This window comes from Lissotriton vulgaris, chromosome 5, assembly GCF_964263255.1.
Source record: "Lissotriton vulgaris chromosome 5, aLisVul1.2, whole genome shotgun sequence".
NCBI classification, from domain to species: domain Eukaryota; kingdom Metazoa; phylum Chordata; class Amphibia; order Caudata; family Salamandridae; genus Lissotriton; species Lissotriton vulgaris.
In genome coordinates, this window is record NC_141693.1 from 76,049,066 (window position 1) to 76,067,801 (window position 18,736).

Consider the following 18,736-nt stretch of genomic DNA (forward strand, 5'->3'; position numbering starts at 1 on the left):
TTTTAGCTCTGCTTCTTCCCTTTCCATGGCGTATAAATTTGTCAGGGTGTTTTTAACTAGTTTTATATCGCCATAAGTTATTCCTTCTGGAGAACAAAAAAGCTCCGGACGACCTGCCAGGGTAAGCTGCATTTTAACGTATCTCAACCAGGGAATGTGGAGGGCTCTATCCAGGGCTAAGCAATCTTTTAGGATGGTATGATTTAAAGTTAGCTCCTGATTGAGCCATGTTTTTATCCAACCAATCACTGGAGCTAGTTTTAATAAGTCTGAGATATAGCCCACACCTAGCTCTGTGTGTATTGCAAAGGTCGAAGTTGATTGGGGTACAGAGAGCAAGGATCTCAAAAATTTATTCTCTACGATCTGTATTTTAGCTGGGCTGGTATATCCCCAGATTACCGAGCCATACTGGGCAACTGACAAACATTTGGAATTATAAACTTTAATGATGCTTTCCATTGGGCGAGCACCCAGCTTTTTGGCAAAACCCAGCAGCCCTGCGGCCGCTCTAGCGACAGCGCTACTTTTGGCCAAAAGCTGAGGGCCCCAAGTACCCCTATCGTCGAAAGTGACACCTAAGTATGGGAAGGAGGAAACTCTCTTTACCTCCTTTCCTGCACAGGAGAAAGTTAGTGACTTTTTTTTCCTTCCTGCGGGGCCAGCAATCATTACATGTGATTTGTCTGTGTTAATTTTCATGTCCAAAGATGACATAAAAGTCCCGAAGGATGCAAGAAGTTTATTTAGCGCGACTCCGGAGCGTGCCAGGAGGACAGCGTCATCCGCGTACAGGAGTACAGGAATCTTTGTCTCCCCCGCACGCGGAATATCGCTGTGGGCTGTTATCATTACTGCCTCTAGGTCGTTGATATATAAGGTGAAGAGGAGGGGAGCAAGTATACACCCTTGCCTAACCCCCCTCTCCGACTTAAAGTGACACGTGCATCTTCCATCCTGAGTAACTCTGACCGAGGTCAGAAGGTCCTTATGTAACTCGGCCAGGTATTCGACCAAAGGGGGGTCGAGACCCATGGCCAGGAGGATCCGCCACAGCTTTGCCCTGTTGACCAGGTCAAAAGCCGATGACAGATCCATAAAGGCCATGTATAAAGACCCCTCCCTGCCGACTACATACTTATTCAGAATTAATTCTAAATTTAGGCACTGATCTAACGTTCCTCTCTTGGATCTAAAACCATATTGTGCATTAGATAAAATACCCCTACTTTCTAAAATAAGGGTCAGTCTTGATAATAGGACTCTGCCCATAATCTTTACACTAGAATCAATAAGGGAAATTGGCCTATAGCAGGCCGGGTCTGTCCTCTGACCCTTCTTAAAAATTGGCACTATAGTTGAGTTTGCCCAACTAGAGGGGAAAATAAAATCCCGTGTTGCATTAAAAACATTGGTTAAAATTTTCGAGCTAAAATCAGGGGCACTCTTAAAAAAGTCTGCCGGGACCCCATCTGGTCCTGGTGCCTTTTTACAGAGTGTATCTTTGATAGCTTTTTTCACCTCATCCTGAGTAAAAGGGGAGATGGGATTTGGCGCTAAGGAAAGAGGAAGTTCCTGGTCTATACTCGTATCATTGTGACGATAAATATTACTAAAATGTGTCACCCATTGATCATCTGGTATGATACAATCCGCTCTTTGATGATCTAACCCTACGAAGTATGGGTGATTTATTACTGCCCAAAATTTGGCACTATCTTTCTGTGTCTCAGGCAGTAACAGGTTATTCCACGCTTCATCTTTTATCTCGGATTTCCTCTTTCTAATAGCCAAATTATATTTTTTCCTTAGAGATGCTACCATTACTCTGTTTCTAGGTTTGTTTTTTAAGGCTTTGAGTAGAGTTGAATGAGCCTTAGAGCAATTTGTATCGAACCATTTGGGGCCCATGGTCTTATTGCATTTAACCTTCACCGTCAGATCTAATTTGACTTGTTGACAAATAGTGCTAAAGGCCTCGACCAGGGTATTACTAGAATTTTTGTTATCTAGACATATGGCGACTTCACCTTCTACCTTGGCTAGTGTATCTTGTAAGAAGGTTATAGGGGTGACTTTGTCCCATTTGAGCCTTCGATTTTGGTCACTCAGCGCAAGGTTTGTTGCACAGGAATTTCCAGAAGTTCTATTACCCAAAGCTCCCTGTGCTAAAACCTCTAAAATCACAGGATTGTGATCGCTAAAAACAGAGATTAAAACTTTGCAAACAAGTACATCAGATAAAAGTCTAAAAGATACAAAAATGTAATCAATAATTGTGCCTCGGTCCTTGCCCTCATAGGTCGGTAACCGTGAGTCATTTGGGCAAGAATAAAATTCATAGAGGTTGAAGGTAGCCAAAAGCAGTTCCAGAGCCTCGCCACTAGATGTGTGTTCAAAATGCGGCGTGGGAGAATAAAAAAGAGATTCGTCTGTTTCTCTTTGGCAACCCGCCTGACAAGGATGAATATTGAAATCTCCCATGAGGATCACCTCATACCCATGAGAACTATTTGTATCATAAGTTGATAGGAGGTCCTCGAGGGATGCTAAATGCTCGGTAGGAAATTGACTGGCTGGGGAATTATAAAAATTGATAAGTAAAATAGGATGGGAGTTTGATGAGCTCAATTCCACCATTAAACAATTTTTGGTGTTAGACTTAATATGCCTCGCTTTTCCTTTTACATCAAGTGAAATGTATAAAGCCAACCCACCCCTTGCTCTTCCTGCTTTACTGGGGTCTGCAGGTACATAAAAAAGTGAATAACCATCTATTGGCAGACACACTGATGTTTCCCAAGTTTCCTGGAATGCAAGGATATCATAGTTTCTAATTAGGTCCAGCCAATTCTTATCTTTGAATTTAGCTCTAAGCCCAGCGATGTTCCAGCTCATAATTCTTCGGACCTCAGCACTTAATGAAGAATGAGCCAAAGGGCCAGGAGCTGGCTGCAAACCTTCTGAGTTATTTTCTTCTCCGGCTGGCGAGAGTCAATCATTTTGGTCCATGAATGAAAGAGGCGCAAAACGATTAAAAAGTTCAAGTGGCTGAATGACGGGGTTAAACGCTGGGGGTTGGTGACGGTGAACTGAGGCGTTGTTCCTTAAATCTTGCCCCCATCTAAAGTGAGGCTCCCAATTAGTATCCCACCCTGGGGCGGGAGTCCTTGGAAAAGAGACATTCTGCTGCTCTCCATAAAAAAATTTCAAAGTAAGTGGAACCACAGTGCCTCTTCTTCGTTGGGGAGGAAAGATGTTTGTGAGAATATTGGGAAGAACGTCTGGATTAGAGAAAGTCACTGCCACGCAATCCCCTTTAAATTTTTTTGGCCGGTTTCCCAGCCAAGGGGTCCTGGTTGCAGATTTAATCACACTTGCAAGATGATGTTTCCCACCTGGTGCTAGTCGGATATTGGTAGTTAACCAGTGTAGGGCTTTGCTGCAAAGTGAGGTTGAAGTTTCAGCTATATCCCCTTCTAATGGGGGTACGTTTGCGAGGACCAAAACCACGGGTGTGGCCTCTACGATAAATTGCAAGGGGTCCGTGGGGTGAGTTTGAGGTTGCACTTGTATTTGCGTGGGAGGAATGTTTAGCGAAGGAGTTGGGTCTGATGTGGAGCATGCTGATATGGGGCCCTCAAATGCTACTGATAGTGTTTGTTGCGTTGGATTTTGATTTGGCCCAAGCATTTCCATTTCATCTCCAACATCCGTGTTGCTTCCAGCTTCAGCTCCTCTAGGATTATTGTCCAGATTAGTAATTAGCTTAGTACATTTCTCAATACCACTTGCGACTGTGTTTTGAAGTGCGCCCAGCTTCTTGACCTCTGCTTGCAGTTTATCGATCTTAGAAATGAGGGGTTTGACAATGCTATTAATTTTCATCTCAATGAGATCAGCAATTTTATCAAGGAGGGCTTCCTCGGAGGAACAAGAAGGATGTTCCTCGACAAGAGTCATTTGTTTGTGCTTTGGAGTGGTAGCCCTCTTCCGCTTGGTCCCTGAGCGTAAACCCCCCCGCTTGGAAGGATTCTTAGTGCATTGACGTTTAGGTCTGCCAGCGTGTCCTATAAGGGATTGGTCTAGGACGGAGACCTGGGATTGTGTATCCTGCTCTGGGTCTTGGTCAATGTCAGTGTCTATAATAACATCGGTAGGCAAGCCATCAAGAGCCGGAATTACATTCTCCGATGATCCCGATATAACTTGGGGTGTAAAATCATCTGTAAAGTCTACAGTATGAATGTCCTGAGTTACTGTACCATCGAGCAGGATAGAGGTAGATGTAGGTGGTGATGGGCATAGCAAGTCAGGTGATAGGCTCAGCCCCAGTGACTCCCTCCTCTGCATATTTATTTTCTGAATAGTCTGGACCATGTAGTTGTTTATCTTATTTTGTTGCACTACTACAGGTTTTTTAGACATTGCTCAGGCTATGTAATATGTGAACGTGACTTACTTGAGGGACAATCGGTGTCTTCACGCTTGCAGGGTTTCTGGCCCTGCCCCTGCCTCTTCCTGCCGATGAGGGCCGTAGAGGGCCCGCCCTTTGCCCGGGCTTCGCCCCGGGCGCTCCCGCGCGCGACTCGCGGGTGCGAGGGGCGTTCCGTTCTTTCAAGCGCCGCCTGGCGCTCCTGCGGCGTCACTTCCGCCGCCGGGGCTCCTGGGAAGTGTAGTTTGGCCGGGCCGGGCTAGCCGTTTCCCTCACGGCGTCGTCTGGTAAGGCGCTGTAGCGCTAGTGATCCTGGCGCTGTCAAAGTAATTGCTGTGCTCGCTGGCCGTTCACCTCACGGCTTGGAAAAGTGTCCCGCTGGAGCTCAGGGCGCTCCGTTCTTTCAAGCGCCGCCTGGCGCTCCTGCGGCGTCACTTCCGCCGCCGGGGCTCCTGGGAAGTGTAGTTTGGCCGGGCCGGGCTAGCCGTTTCCCTCACGGCGTCGTCTGGTAAGGCGCTGTAGCGCTAGTGATCCTGGCGCTGTCAAAGTAATTGCTGTGCTCGCTGGCCGTTCACCTCACGGCTTGGAAAAGTGTCCCGCTGGAGCTCAGGGCGCTCCGTTCTTTCAAGCGCCGCCTGGCGCTCCTGCGGCGTCACTTCCGCCGCCGGGGCTCCTGGGAAGTGTAGTTTGGCCGGGCCGGGCTAGCCGTTTCCCTCACGGCGTCGTCTGGTAAGGCGCTGTAGCGCTAGTGATCCTGGCGCTGTCAAAGTAATTGCTGTGCTCGCTGGCCGTTCACCTCACGGCTTGGAAAAGTGTCCCTGATTTCCGAACAATTAACATACCATACAGCTCGGTTTGAGTTCTTGCATACGGATGTGATCTATGGTGGTATACCTGAGGGTGGCGCGGGGGAGTGGAACTCTTTCCTCCTCTGGGTTTCTTTTTGTAGAATAGTTTACTGTTAGGGCGACCGGCACACTGCAAGTTGGGGATGTTTTTGAGTTTAACGCAGGGGTGCAGGGTGGGGGGTGGAAGGGGGGAGTTTGGGCATGTTTCTCTTTTTCTCAAGGCAACGTATTGTGTTATTCTTGTATCTGGGTACTGTGTTCGCTATGGGGAGGACTCTGCATTCATTTTCGGGATGGGGGGTAGTGGGTTGAAAATACTGTGTTGGAATGTCAATGGGTTGGGGGATAGGATAAAGCGGGGAGTAGAGTTGCAACTGTTGAGACGCCTCTCCCCTGATGTTGTGTTGTTGCAGGAGACACACTTGATTGGGAACTTCAGAGATGGAGACGCTATCCTGCAGGCATCGCGGGTGGGAGGCCCCGTGAAGTTTGAAAACACAACAGTTAGCTTTTACCCGGATTTTACCCAGTTCGTTCAGCCATGAATCGGCGAGGATATCGTCTTGCTGTACACTCTGGGTTTACTACTGGTTCGAGGGGCGTGGGCATCCTAGTCAAGAACTCTCTCCCTTTGGAAATAGACAACATGATTCTTGACGACAGGGGGCGCTACGCTGCTCTCACTGGAAGGTGGAGGGGAGGACTGTCTCACTGGTTTCTGTATATGTCCCGCCTGGTCTACAGACCTTGAGTTTTGCTGATCTTGGGTGTTTGGTGCTGGGGCTTCCGGATGGTATCCTGGTGTTGGGCGGATATTTCAATTCAGTTGTCTCCGGTAGTGTAGATCGCTACCCCCCCAGAGACCTCACCACGTCGCAGTCTTGGTTAGGTGGGTTTTTAGATACACTGGGTTTGGTAGACTGTTGTAGGCTGATGCATCCGGGACAAGTACAGTACACGTTCCACTCTGAGGCCCACAGCAGTCTCTCCAGACTTGATTATGTTTTGATGCCGGCGGTACAGGCCTCCTCTGTCAGGGAGATCAGACACCTGGCCCGGGGTATATCAGATCACTCCCCATTGTGGCTCCAGATCGGCACTAGTGTGACTGTCGAGGGACGGGTTGCCCCGATCAATCCCTGGTATCTTCGCAACCCCAAAACCCGTGCTGAATTGATTAAGTCCCTGGATCTGTACTTTGCCGAGAACGAGGGGTCTGTGTCCTCCTCACTGTCACTGTGGGAGGCATTTAAGACGGGCATCCGAGGACAGGCATTACTGTTAATCGCTGGTACCAAGAAAAGTAAGAATGAGGAGGTGGTCCGTCTAGAGACTGAAATAACTGAGCTAGAAAGGGACTTGAAACTGGGTGTGACTCGTCACAAGCTTCATGCTCTCGGCCTCAAACAACTGGATTATAAGGCCCAGGTGACGGATGCTGCTAAACATATGAGTAGAGAGTAGCAGGGCAGACTGTATGATGTTGGTGATAAAGCTGGCAAACCGATTGCTTGGCTGGATAAAAAGGAGAGGGCGAGTCGTGTGGTTCCCGTGATTGAGAAACTTGATGGAGTGAGTGTGACTGATCCGACTGAGATTGTCGAGTGTTTCGCGGAACATTTCCGACAAGTGTATTCCCCAGTCTCCGATAGACCGGAGGAAGACTCCCACCTGTTACTACGTGATATTGCATTGTCTTGACTGTCGGACTCCGATAGGGACTCAATGGACGCGGTATTTTCAGATGATGAGGTTTCCCTCGCTATTCGCTCTCTGCGCTCGGGCAAAGCTATGGGCCCTATTGGTCTGCCCATCGAACTCTATAAGTTACGTCCTGACAAAATGGCTTCGTATCTGTGCATCCTATAGGCCCATTTCGCTTTTAAACGCTGAACCAAAGATTCTCGCTAAGTTGCTGGCAAACCGCTTGATAAAAGTAATTAGTGACTTGGTATATTCGGATCAGTCCGGATTCATTCCACATTGTAATACAGCACTCAACCTGAGGCGCTTGCACGGGGTTCTCGCGAGGGCGGCGTTGTTGCGTGAACCCGCCATTTTGGTTTCTTTGGATGCTACGATAGCCTTCGATACGGTGGAGTGGCCGTACCTCTGGGCCGCTCTTACGAAATTTGGATTCGGTCCTGGTTTCATTGGTTGGGTGAAACTCTTGTATGAGGAGCCATTGGCACAGGTGGTAGTAAATAGTCGAAAAAATAAATAAATAAATAAATAAATCTGGATATGTTTGGCTGGTACTTGCAATATGTATGTATGGCCAGCACTTACTATCCGGGCATTAGTAGTTGGTAATTTAGTGATTATTTTTTGTAATCGTGAACACACCTTGCCAGTCCAGACTTATGGTTCTTGCTCACTCATCTCTGCAGGTAAAACTTCAAGAGTGGCGGCGTCTTCTGAAGAAAGAGGAGGAATATGTTCTGGAGTCTAAAGTAAAGGAAGAGGAACACTTTAAAATCATGAGGGTGAGTGTCTGCAGTGAGTGCTGTGCACTTGTGTTTATCCATATGTCTGTGTGCGTGTCTGTGTGTAGACCTTTTAAGGAAGCAGAGTCCCCCCCCCCCCCCCCCTCCCCCCCACAGAGTGGGTCTTGGGCCCATCAGGTAAATATTCTGTCCGGAGTCACTGCCATTGATATTGGCCCTGTGTTCATTTAAAAAGAAACAAAAATAATTACTTGGCTGGCCTTTAGCTAGTACTCACATACTTTTGTGGTCTGTGTTTCTGTATTTATGCACAGGTGTGTCTGTGTAGGCATGGGTGGGTGTTTACATATGCATGCATACGTTTTGAGCCATCCTAGTATGAAAAAGCATGTGTGTATCTCTGTGCACGTGTGATTGGGGTTTGTATGTGCACAGGCCTGGATTCGTTGGCACTGAGTTTGTACTTGCATATTTGGATGTGTGTCTGTAGGTTTGCTTATGGCAAGGTCTGGTGGAATTTGAGAGTGCACATGCATGTGCGTATTCGTATGAGTGTAAGCCTTGGTTAGTTTGAATTTCCCTTGGTCTGCAGTTATCCGTCTCCCATTATATATACACATATATGCATCTGTGTGTGAGAATGACTATGCATGTGTTTTTCTGTGTGAGTGTGTGCATCTGTAAGTTTGTCTATGCACGATCTGGAGATATCCATCCGAGAGTTTATACAAGCATTTATACATCTATGTGTGAAGGTGCAAATTGTGTGATCTGTCTCAGTGTGAGTCTTTTTGTGTGGGTAGGCATGGGTCGGAAGTTATACAAACATATGCATCTATGTGTGAGTCCTCTATATTACTGCATAATTAATTACCCATCACTCTCAAGGGGAGCCGTAATAGGGTACTTCCACAGTGTCTCCTTCTTGGCATACACATCCAGTGTCCTGACAACATGTGGGTACTCACTAATTCAGATCTCTGGTCTTCTAGTCCCAAGTGGTGAAGCTTCCTGGTCCCATCTCATTTACATTTTTGTGTGTCTGGCATGAACCCTTACACTTGATGTAAGCCTGTCTCTCTGTCTTTGACTGTCTCTGTCTGCGGCTCATTCTCCCTCTTGTACTATTTCTTTGGATTAAGCTGCCCTGCAGCTTTACAAATTCTGATCTCTCTGTGGTTTGTGAGGTGTTTGAGGAGAGGGAGAGGACAGGAGTGATAGAACGGAAGACCGTAGTAGAGATTGTAGTGAGCTTTGAAAGACTCTGACCCTAACAAAGGCAGCTTCATAATATCTAACCGGCTTTTCTTTGCTTCTGACAGGACAAGTTAAGAACTGAGCAGCAGAAAATTGAATCTGAGTTTGAAAAACTGCGGCAACTCCTGAAAGAAAATGAGCAAAAACTGCATGAAAAACTGGAGGAGATGGAGAAGAAAATTACCATAGTAGAAAATGCATATATTACCAAACTATCCAATCAAATCACCTCTCTTAATTCCCTGATAACGGAAATTGAAAAGAAGTGTGAGTTGCCGGCATGGGAGTTTCTGAAGGTGAGGCACGTTTGGGAAATGCAACAAAAGAATGAAGTGAAATATTTGTCCTTTCTGTGCAGTTTTACATGTCTGAGGAAAACATGCATGATCAGTCCTGTTGCATGCACAGTGACAGCCTCACACAACAGACATTATCTTGTTTATTCTGACAGCTCAAAACAATATATAGACAAGGGAATTTCAGGTGACCCCTTATGGTGTTGCATTCATATCAATAACTTATCTCAATATAGAGGCTAGCTATTTTTTTTTTTACTCTGATATGACCTCCATGGCTAAAGCAACTTCTCGATCTCATCATATCCTGTTGCTTGTAACTTAGAGGGTCCAATCTCAGCTGATGTGCTTACGAGAATCACCCGCTCTACACATCAAGAGCTGACCAAGAGGTATAATCATGGGACATTATAAGGCAGTCTAGTCCGGATCAACGTTATATAACAAATTCCAAAATATCCAAAGATCTATTCTCTCTCTCTCTCCATAAATTAACCTTTTGATCCAAATCCCTATAATATCTCACTGCATTCTACCAGGCTCTCCATGTTGGGGGGTGTCGCCTGACGACATAACTTACAAATCTCCCTCCTCGCCAAAAGGATCAAATAGAACACCAATTTATTCTGTATCTCCGTAAGGCTCAACATCCCATCGGGCATCAAAACAATACCAAACATAATAAGGGAAGGTCTTACCTCGCCCTCGATACCCAGGATGTCCGATATCGTCTTACTCATGTTACCCCAGAACTCTTGGGTCACGTGAATATCACCTGCCTTCCAAGTTTACCGCAACTGGACTCAGAATGCATTCAAAACACCTCACGGACACGGACCAGTTAAGTGCAGAATTATTTATTCAGCAGAGTAATCGCATGACGTTTCGGCTCTGTGGAGCCTTGCTCACATGACAGCGTTCACAATGCAGAAGCTCATTTTTATGTCTCGTAGCGATAACAGCGCGTAAGCGCTGTCTCGCCAGAGATCTTTTGTTACTGACTGTGCTTCCCAGGAGACAGTACCTGGCCGCGCGCATCTCGCAAAAGGCGATCGGCGCAGGCCACGCGCGCACGAACGCGCTCGCCGTGGGTGTCTCCTGGGAAGCGCAAACATACACAGGCACAACTCCCCTTGCACACATGTGCGCACATATACACAAGCACACATACACGCACGGAGAGACATCCCCCCCCACCCATCCGCCGTCGCACACACACGCACACATACAGGCATCCCCCCCTTCCCCGCTACCGGCACTCCGGACTTGTGCAGCCTCCGACCGCGGGGCTCTCCCTCGGGCATGGGAGCCCCGCGTCACCACTGCTCCTCCAGGCACTCCGTGGGCGCGGGCTTCACAAAACGGAAGTCCCGCCCCACGCTAGGTTTCGTTTTGCATGCGCACAAACTCAGTAATGGCATCCAAGCTTGGTGATCTGTGATTTGCACCCGATCACAAGAATACTGCTGCAACGGGTCGGATTGGGATTCCCATCTTTTTTGAATTTTAAGAACCAACATTTTTTTTCCATTTGCAAAAAGTTGTTGCGCTATTTGCAAACCTCTTTTTACGAATGTCAATCTCGAAGTTCAGGCCTTAGTTCGAACTGTAGGGTTTTATTGTGTTATTTGAGTGCCTACGTGATGCCCCGTGACTTTCGGCCGTGTGAGTCACCGTAAAGGACACTATCTCCTGAGACTGTGAACACAGCAGATTCACTTCTCGTTGCCAGGCGACCAGGGTTGGGCATGGCCGAGGGAGGCTGAACCTGGCATCCGGGCATCTTATCGCAACGGGTTAAAAGGGCATCGCTGAGGCGGCGGAAGCTCTTAGAGCGTCGGATCCAGCGGGCGAGGAGGCCAGCGGCGACCCGGGGGCATACTCGCGCTGACGGAGGGGGCTTATGTTTTTTACCAGGGCAGGAGGGCTTTTATTGCAGAAACGGGGTATTTACCTTCAAGCAAAGCAGGGGAGGAGGTATTTAAAGCAAAACAGGTGCGGGGGAGGCGCAGACTCTAACGTCGGCCACGGCGCCGATGTAAAGCAGGGAAGGAGACGGGGGCAAACAACGTTGAGGCGGGGCAGGAGAGAGGGGCATTCACTGTATAGCGGGGTAGGAGAAAGGGGCATCCATGGTAAAGCAGGAGAGAAGGTCACTGCAGGGCAGCGCAGGCGACAAGGATATCTATTGTAAAGAAGACTTCTATGAGCAGGACATCCACCTGAAGGTAGGCTATTACAAAAGGGGCATTCGTGGCCAGGGGTGGCTTTAGAGCGGTGCACTAAAGCTGCAGAAGAATGCACTTATAGTGGAGGAGTGCAAAGCGCGCCTGAGAGCCACCAACTGCTCGGGGAGGAGGGCACTGCACTGCACTCAAAGATCCGGGAAGGAGGGCACTGCACTGGCGGGTCTGAGGAGCAGGGCACTGCACTCAAAGATCTGGGAAGGAGGGCACTGCAAGGTTTGAGGAGCAGGGCACTGCACTGAAAAGAGCAGAGAAGGGGGGCACTTCCCTGGAGGGTCTGGGGAGCAGGGTAGGGAACTGGAAGTTCTGTGGCAGCGGGGCAAGGCACTAGGGAGCAGGATAGACCCTCAGGACAGAGCAGCAGGTAGAACACTGCAGCGAGGAACTGGGCACAGTGAAGAGCTGGGCAGGGCGCTCTCCGGTCAGAGGAGCAGGCAGGACACTGCACTGACCGGTCTCCGGAGCAGAATACTGCCCGAGGAGGAGCGCGCTGCACTGACGGGTATCCTGTTGCACCAGCAGGTCTTGGCAGCTGTGCAGTGCAGAGCCCGCGGGGCTGGGGCTGCGGTGTGTGCACAGACAGCGGCGGGGGTAGGTGCACAGCAGGGCAGGAGCTAGGCAGAGTAGCGCTGAGCGCAGCTCCGGGGCCATGGGGCGCTACACGGGCCACACCTGCCGGCTCATCTTCAAGCTGGTGATCACGGCCGTCTTCTTCGTGGTGGAGCTGGTGGTGGGCTACCTGGGCAACTCCATTGCGCTGGTGTCCGACTCCTTCAACATGCTGTCCGACCTGATCTCGCTGTGCATGGGTATCACAGCCTCGTGTGTGTCCCGCCGGGTGCTGCGCGGTGCCGCCGCCACCTTCGGCTACGCGCGCGCCGAGGTGGTGGGCGCGCTCAGCAACGCCGTCTTCCTGACCGCGCTCTGCTTCACCATCCTGATGGAGGCCGTGCTGCGCCTGCTGTCCATCTGGCCATCTCTTTTCCCGGTTTGTCCCGTTATCCTCCTCAATGCAAACGCTCCACTTCTTTCGCCGGTGGCTGCACAACCGAGAGTGCTTAAGCGATGTGATTCAAAGAATGCTAAAACTTTTATGCAACGCATTGTCATACACAATGCCAATAACTCAAACTTTAATGCTGCAAGACCTATTGCATTGCAAATGCTTGTTTAAAGTGCAAGTGACCAATCAAAATGACACCACGTGATTATGCATGGTCATAGAAGAAAGATCTGCTAAACATTTCCGTGTTGCCTTAAAATACAGGTTATTAAAATCAACACAGAGGAATATTAGTAGCATTTAAATTTAAAACACTCATGATAAAACTTTGTTATACCAGTAAAATACCTATATTGTTTGCTGAACAAATACATGTAACCAATATGACCCGGATTACTGCTCAGAAGGATCAACGCTAAATGTGCAAAATCTGCTGTAAGGTGCAAATATGCAATGTAAACAATAGACCACAAAACCTGAAATAGGGCCTGCCTTCTATGCACCACATCTCGTACATCTTGCTTCTTCATCACCCTTTATTTTGGAGAGTTTTAAGTGTGAACCAATATATCATGTGGAGCATAAAAAAGTGGTTTCTTCTTAATGCAGCAGATTTAATCAATGGGTAAAGTGTGTCTATAGATACTTGCCAGTGATTTTTCAGCTCCTGGCCCGGCAGGTAATTGTCCCAGACCAATTAAGGATGTTACAATTTCCTATCCGCTGCAGTAAGGAGATGATTGTACCACTGTGCTACTTCCTTCCTTCTGTTTCAGGGTCAGATCCTGTAACTCCTCTTCCATGGAAGTATCCTCCGGGGAGAGCCTATATTGGCTCTTACACCATGATGAAATTTGGTAAAACTTCAATCGAGAGAGATCGCCATTCGTAAGATTCCACCAGAAGTCCCATTTATTGGCATTCACAATGTACTTCGAATGTGTGACACCTGCGTCTCTTAGTGGTTTAACCTTAGCATCTAAAAGACACTCTGGCATTCCTGGGGAAGCCCGCACTGAAGCCCATTCACTGTAATGGACAATCCCAGACAGATCCGGCAGCCCGACCGCAACTTGGCCGCCATATACAGAATCTTCAGCCGAACTTTTAAAAAGAATTTAGGTGCCCCAAATTTATACATAAAACCAGTCTCCTCTAAATCCAATAGCATAGCTTTAAACATGCCACTGATCAGAACTATCTGGCCTAAGGAGTAGCATCCTGCAGTTTTTTAATTGATACGCCAGCAATACAGCTGAAGATCTGGCAAGCTCATACCGCCGTGCGAGTTTGCATCTTAATTTCTTCCTGGATAGCCTGATCCCTTTGTCTGCCCAAATAAAAGAGGAGATCTTACCCTGTATTTTGAGTAGTTCGCTTTTGTCAGATTCCAGGGAGATGTTATTGAAGAGGTATTCATATTTTGGGAGAACACACATTTTAATTAGATTGACTCGCCCATAGAGAGAAAGCAGGATGTTCTGCCACCTGTTCAGGGGAAGTGAAGAGTTTTCACCATAAGAGACTGGAGATCTTCAGGACCGTGTTGTGGACTTTTGAAATGTTCAACCAAGGGTGCGCCCGGCACCTCACATCTTATTCGGCTGCAATGTTGTAGTGTGCGGGCTTCTATTTTCTGCTGTGCTTGACCCACATATATTTGGCCGCAGGGACAGAGAATCCCATAGATCACATTGTTGGTGTTGCATTTGGAGTAGGATTTCAAGTTAATGGTATGTTGTCTGTAGATGTACTGTTTCGTTTGGATAGTAGTTTTACAAGCCTTACACTGGCCACGCTTGTAATGTCCTATTATAGATGGCAAATTCCATAAGGATTGAAGAGTAGGAGTCTCAGGGGGTCTAAAAATGAACGGATGATGTGATCCTTTACACTTGTAGGTTTTTTGTAGGAGCGCATCAGTAGATCCGAATACTACAACATTACAGCCGAACAAGATGTGAGGTGCTGGACGCACCCTTGGTTGAACATTTCAAAAGTGCCCAACAGCGTCCTGAAGATCTCCAGTGGAGGCAACATAGGACTGATGTTGAATACTAGGGAATGCAAATGGATGTCTCTTCTAGACTCCATACAGAATGGCCTGAACGATTTGGATACTAGCAATGCGCAATTAGCATGCCTTGTATCTGAATGACTTTCCTGACCTTTGATCTATGTAGATTCAATAACATCCAATACCTAGAAATATCTTGTTCAATACCTCTGCTTACACAACATTATCCTGTTTTGATATTCACTGATGTAGATTAACATCCAATCTGTGTGGTATGTTTGGTGTATTTCGATGGTTATATAGGCATCCAATGTTAGCATAGCCTCATCTAACCCAGTATTTTCTTGCATCTCCACCAATAGCAGGGATGCGTGATTTTTAAAGGCATGTCTTCTGAATTTGTCACATTTCTGCATTCCTACTGACAGTCAGAACATGCTTTATGCGCTCAGTTTTTATGTACAATTATGTTTCCTTTATAGAATCAAGGGTTTTGCCAATTTACCCTCCGGTGTGAGAGGTACGTGTGATTAATTGTGTGTTGACCGCAAATTTGCAGAGAGGTATTGCATGCAGCCCTTATTGAACAATGTAGGACTAGTACAGGGCGTCATCGATAGCACAATTATCAGTGTTTTCCCCCAATTATAATAATAACTAGCAGCCCGCCCCGGCGTTGCCCGGGGCAGAAGAGGGCTGCGGGCAGCATTTCAGGCTTGCGTGCTTTCCCGCCCCGGCCACCGCCCGCCACGACATTGTCTGTGTCCCGAACAATGTCGTGGCGGGCGGGGGCCGGGGCGGGAGTGCACGCAAGCCTGAAATGCTGGCTTCCCATACCCCCGCCTGCCCTGTGTCAGTGCTCAGCAGCCCGTGCCTCCGCCCGCCCCGTCCCCCGCCTGCCCCGACCCCGGCTCCTAACCTCAACCTCTGCTCCTCACCGCCGGTCCAGCTCCGCCGCTCTGGTACTCACCACCTGTCCGCCTCCGCTCCTCCCCGCGCCATGTCCGCCTCTCTGCTCCGCCGCTGGCCTCACGTTACTGCTCCTCCCCCGCGCGCCATGTCCGCCGCTCCTGGGACGCTGCTCCTCCCCTGCTCCTGACGTGACGACGCACGTCGCGGCCGGCGCTACTTTGGTGAACTTTTTTTTTTAAATTAACTTATTATATAAGGTTCTTTTTTTTTTTTTTTTTTAACGCCTATGACCATCTGCACACCCAGCCAATTTCAACGGTGTATCGGGTGTGTAGATTGGCGCTGTGGTTCCAGAGTTTACCTGGCTCAAAGGTGAGAGTTCTCTCTTTATAATAGTAGTATAGATTACACTTTCTTTGTGTACTCCTCCATGTTTGGATGTCATTGTGTTAAACCCATATGAAGGGATAGAATGCCAACATGTCACTGCTGTGCCTCATTCTCATGTTATCCCACATTGCGAGGTGCTGAACTTAGAATTTGACAGTAATTCCACCCCTGTTAAATACCGCACCAAACAGTATCGTATTTACCGTTTGGAATATTGCATTCCAAATAACGGCCCACTTGAAAATGAGGTTCTAACAGGCATTCCCTTCTCGCTGTAATCCTTCAAATGCACCGGTAAATGGACTTCTTGCTATGAGTTATAGCGCTGGCAAGTGTCAGAAAAAATAGTCTTGCTTAATGTGTCTTTAAGCAGATGCATGGAATCACTGTCATTAATTGGTTTCAGTTCATGTGAGTGATGTACCACGAAAAACATTCTTCTCTTGTAGCTTGTTTCGTACTGGCACATTTAACCAATCGTTTACTGCCATCTAGTGGGCACATTGCACATAACTGGCAGATTTTCATGGAACTCGAGGTGAATGGATTTCATTTTCACCCTACGGCAGAGGTCTTCAAACTTTTTGATGCCGAGACCCCCTTGTAAAACCTTTTTAGGGGTAAGGACCCCCTTCCGACAAAAGTTTCTAGAAACTGGTACTCCTCATCATCATCTTTTGACAACCATAAATGCGCCTGTTAGACCTCATCACATCCATCCATCATTCATCCACCCACACTTTCACACATCCATCCATCCTTTCATCCTTCCTTCCATCCATCCATCCATCCTTCATCCATCCACACTTTCATCTTTCCATCCATACATCCATCCTTAACCCCTCCACCCTTCCATCCATCCACCCATCATTCATCCACCCACCTTTTCACACATCCATCCATCATTCATCCATGCAACCTTTTATCCATCCATCCATCCACCCTTTCATCCTTTCATCCTCCCATCCATACATCCATCCTTCATCCATCCACCCTTTCATCCATACATCCATCCACCCACCCATTCATCCATCCATCCATCCATCCATCCATCATTCATCCCCCCACCTTTTCACACATCCACCCATGCATCATTCATCCATCCATCCATGCAACCTTTTATCCATCCATCCATCCATCCATCCATCCTTCATCCATCCACCCTTCCATCCATCCACCCTTTCATCCATCCATCCTTCATCCGTCCACCCTTTCATCCTTACATCCATACATCTAGCCTTCATCCATCTATCCTTCACCCATCCACCCTTTACCCATCCACCCTTCACCCATCCACCCTTTCATCCTTACATCCATAAATCCATCCTTCATCCACCCACCCCTGCATCCTTCCATCCATACATCCATCCTTTACCCATCCACCCTTCCATCCATCCACCCATCATTCATCCACCCACCTTTTCACACATCCATCCATGCATCATTCATCCATGCAACCTTTTATCCATCCTTTCATCCATCCATCCACCCACCCATCATTCATCCCCCCTTTTCACACATCCATCCATGCATCATTCATCCATGCAACCTTTTATCCATCCATCCATCTACCCTTTCATCCTTCCATCCATCCTTTATCCGTCCATCCTTGCATCCATCCATCCACCCATCATTCATCCCCCCACCTTTTCACACATCCATCATTCGTCCATGCAACCTTTTATCCATCCATATATCCATCCACCCTTCCATCCATCCATCCTTCATCAGTCCACCCTTTCATCCTTCCATCCATCCACCCTTTCATCCTTCCATCCACCCTTTCATCCATCCATTCATCCTTCATCCGTCCACCCTTTCATCCTTACATCTATCCTTCATCCATCTATCCTTCACCCATCCACCCTTTCATCCTTCCATCCATCCACCATTTCATCCATCCATCCACCCACCCTTTCATCCATCCATCCTTACATCCATCCATCCACCCTTTCATCCATCCATTCATCATTCATCCACCCACTTTTTCACACATCCATCCATCCTTCATCCTTACATCCATCCATCCACCCATCATTCATCCACCCACCTTTTCTGTGCCTCTCTCATGGGGGGGTTCAGTATCTCTCTGCTCTTCTTCCTTCTTTCCCAAACATGGGAGGGCATCTCTGTGCCTCCCTGCTTGGGGGAGGGAGGGGGGGACGTGTCATGGGACCCACAGCTCCAGGCGCGCAATATGCATTGACCTCAAAGGGCTACACTACAGCCTGCTCCCCCCCCCCACTTCTCCTCCTCCCCCAGCTTGAAACGGCTTCAGGGACACACATACACACACAGCCACACCCGAGTACTTGACAGGTCTTTAGAAGACCTTTTACTTGTTAATGAGGCTTTGATCTTTTTCACACCTCGGTGTGAATTAGGCCTCCGCCATGAACACGCTGAACTGCGTGCTCTGGCAGAATCTGCGACCCCCTTCCAAGGACTCCACGACCCCCCTGGGGGTCGCGCCCCACAGTTTGAAGACCCCTGCCCTACGGAGTAGGAGCACTGCCCATTCTGCAGTATTAGCTGGATGGAAGGACGCATTAGCGAGGCAAGATCGTGTCAAAATGTGTCAGTCTAATTATCTCAAGCGCCTTGCACGTTACCGCTCCTCCCCTGCTCCTGACGTGACGACGCACGTCGCGGCCGGCGCTACTTTGGGGAACTACTTTTTTTTTTAAATTAACTTTTTATATATGGTTTTATTTTTACATTTTTAACGCCTATGACCATCTACACACCCTGCCAATTTCAACAGTGTATCGGGTGTGTAGATTGGCACTGTGGTTCCCGAGTTTACCTGGCTCAAAGGTGAGAGTTCTCGCTTTATAATAGTAGTATAGATATACTCGTCTTCCATTTCTTACAAGCCTAGACGT

General features: G+C 48.0%; 1 protein-coding gene across 2 annotated transcripts in view; it reads left to right on the top strand.

Moving 5' to 3' along the window:
• LOC147710229 (E3 ubiquitin-protein ligase TRIM39-like) overlaps positions 1-18,736 on the top strand; it is a 255,116-nt gene that overhangs the window by 133,256 nt on the left and 103,124 nt on the right. For both annotated transcript variants that reach the window (XM_086919958.1, XM_086919957.1), the window contains exons 2-3: positions 7,674-7,769; positions 9,053-9,283. In XM_086919958.1, coding sequence (XP_086776084.1) covers positions 7,674-7,769; positions 9,053-9,283 — 327 coding nt within the window. The remainder of the gene's footprint in view (positions 1-7,673; positions 7,770-9,052; positions 9,284-18,736) is intronic.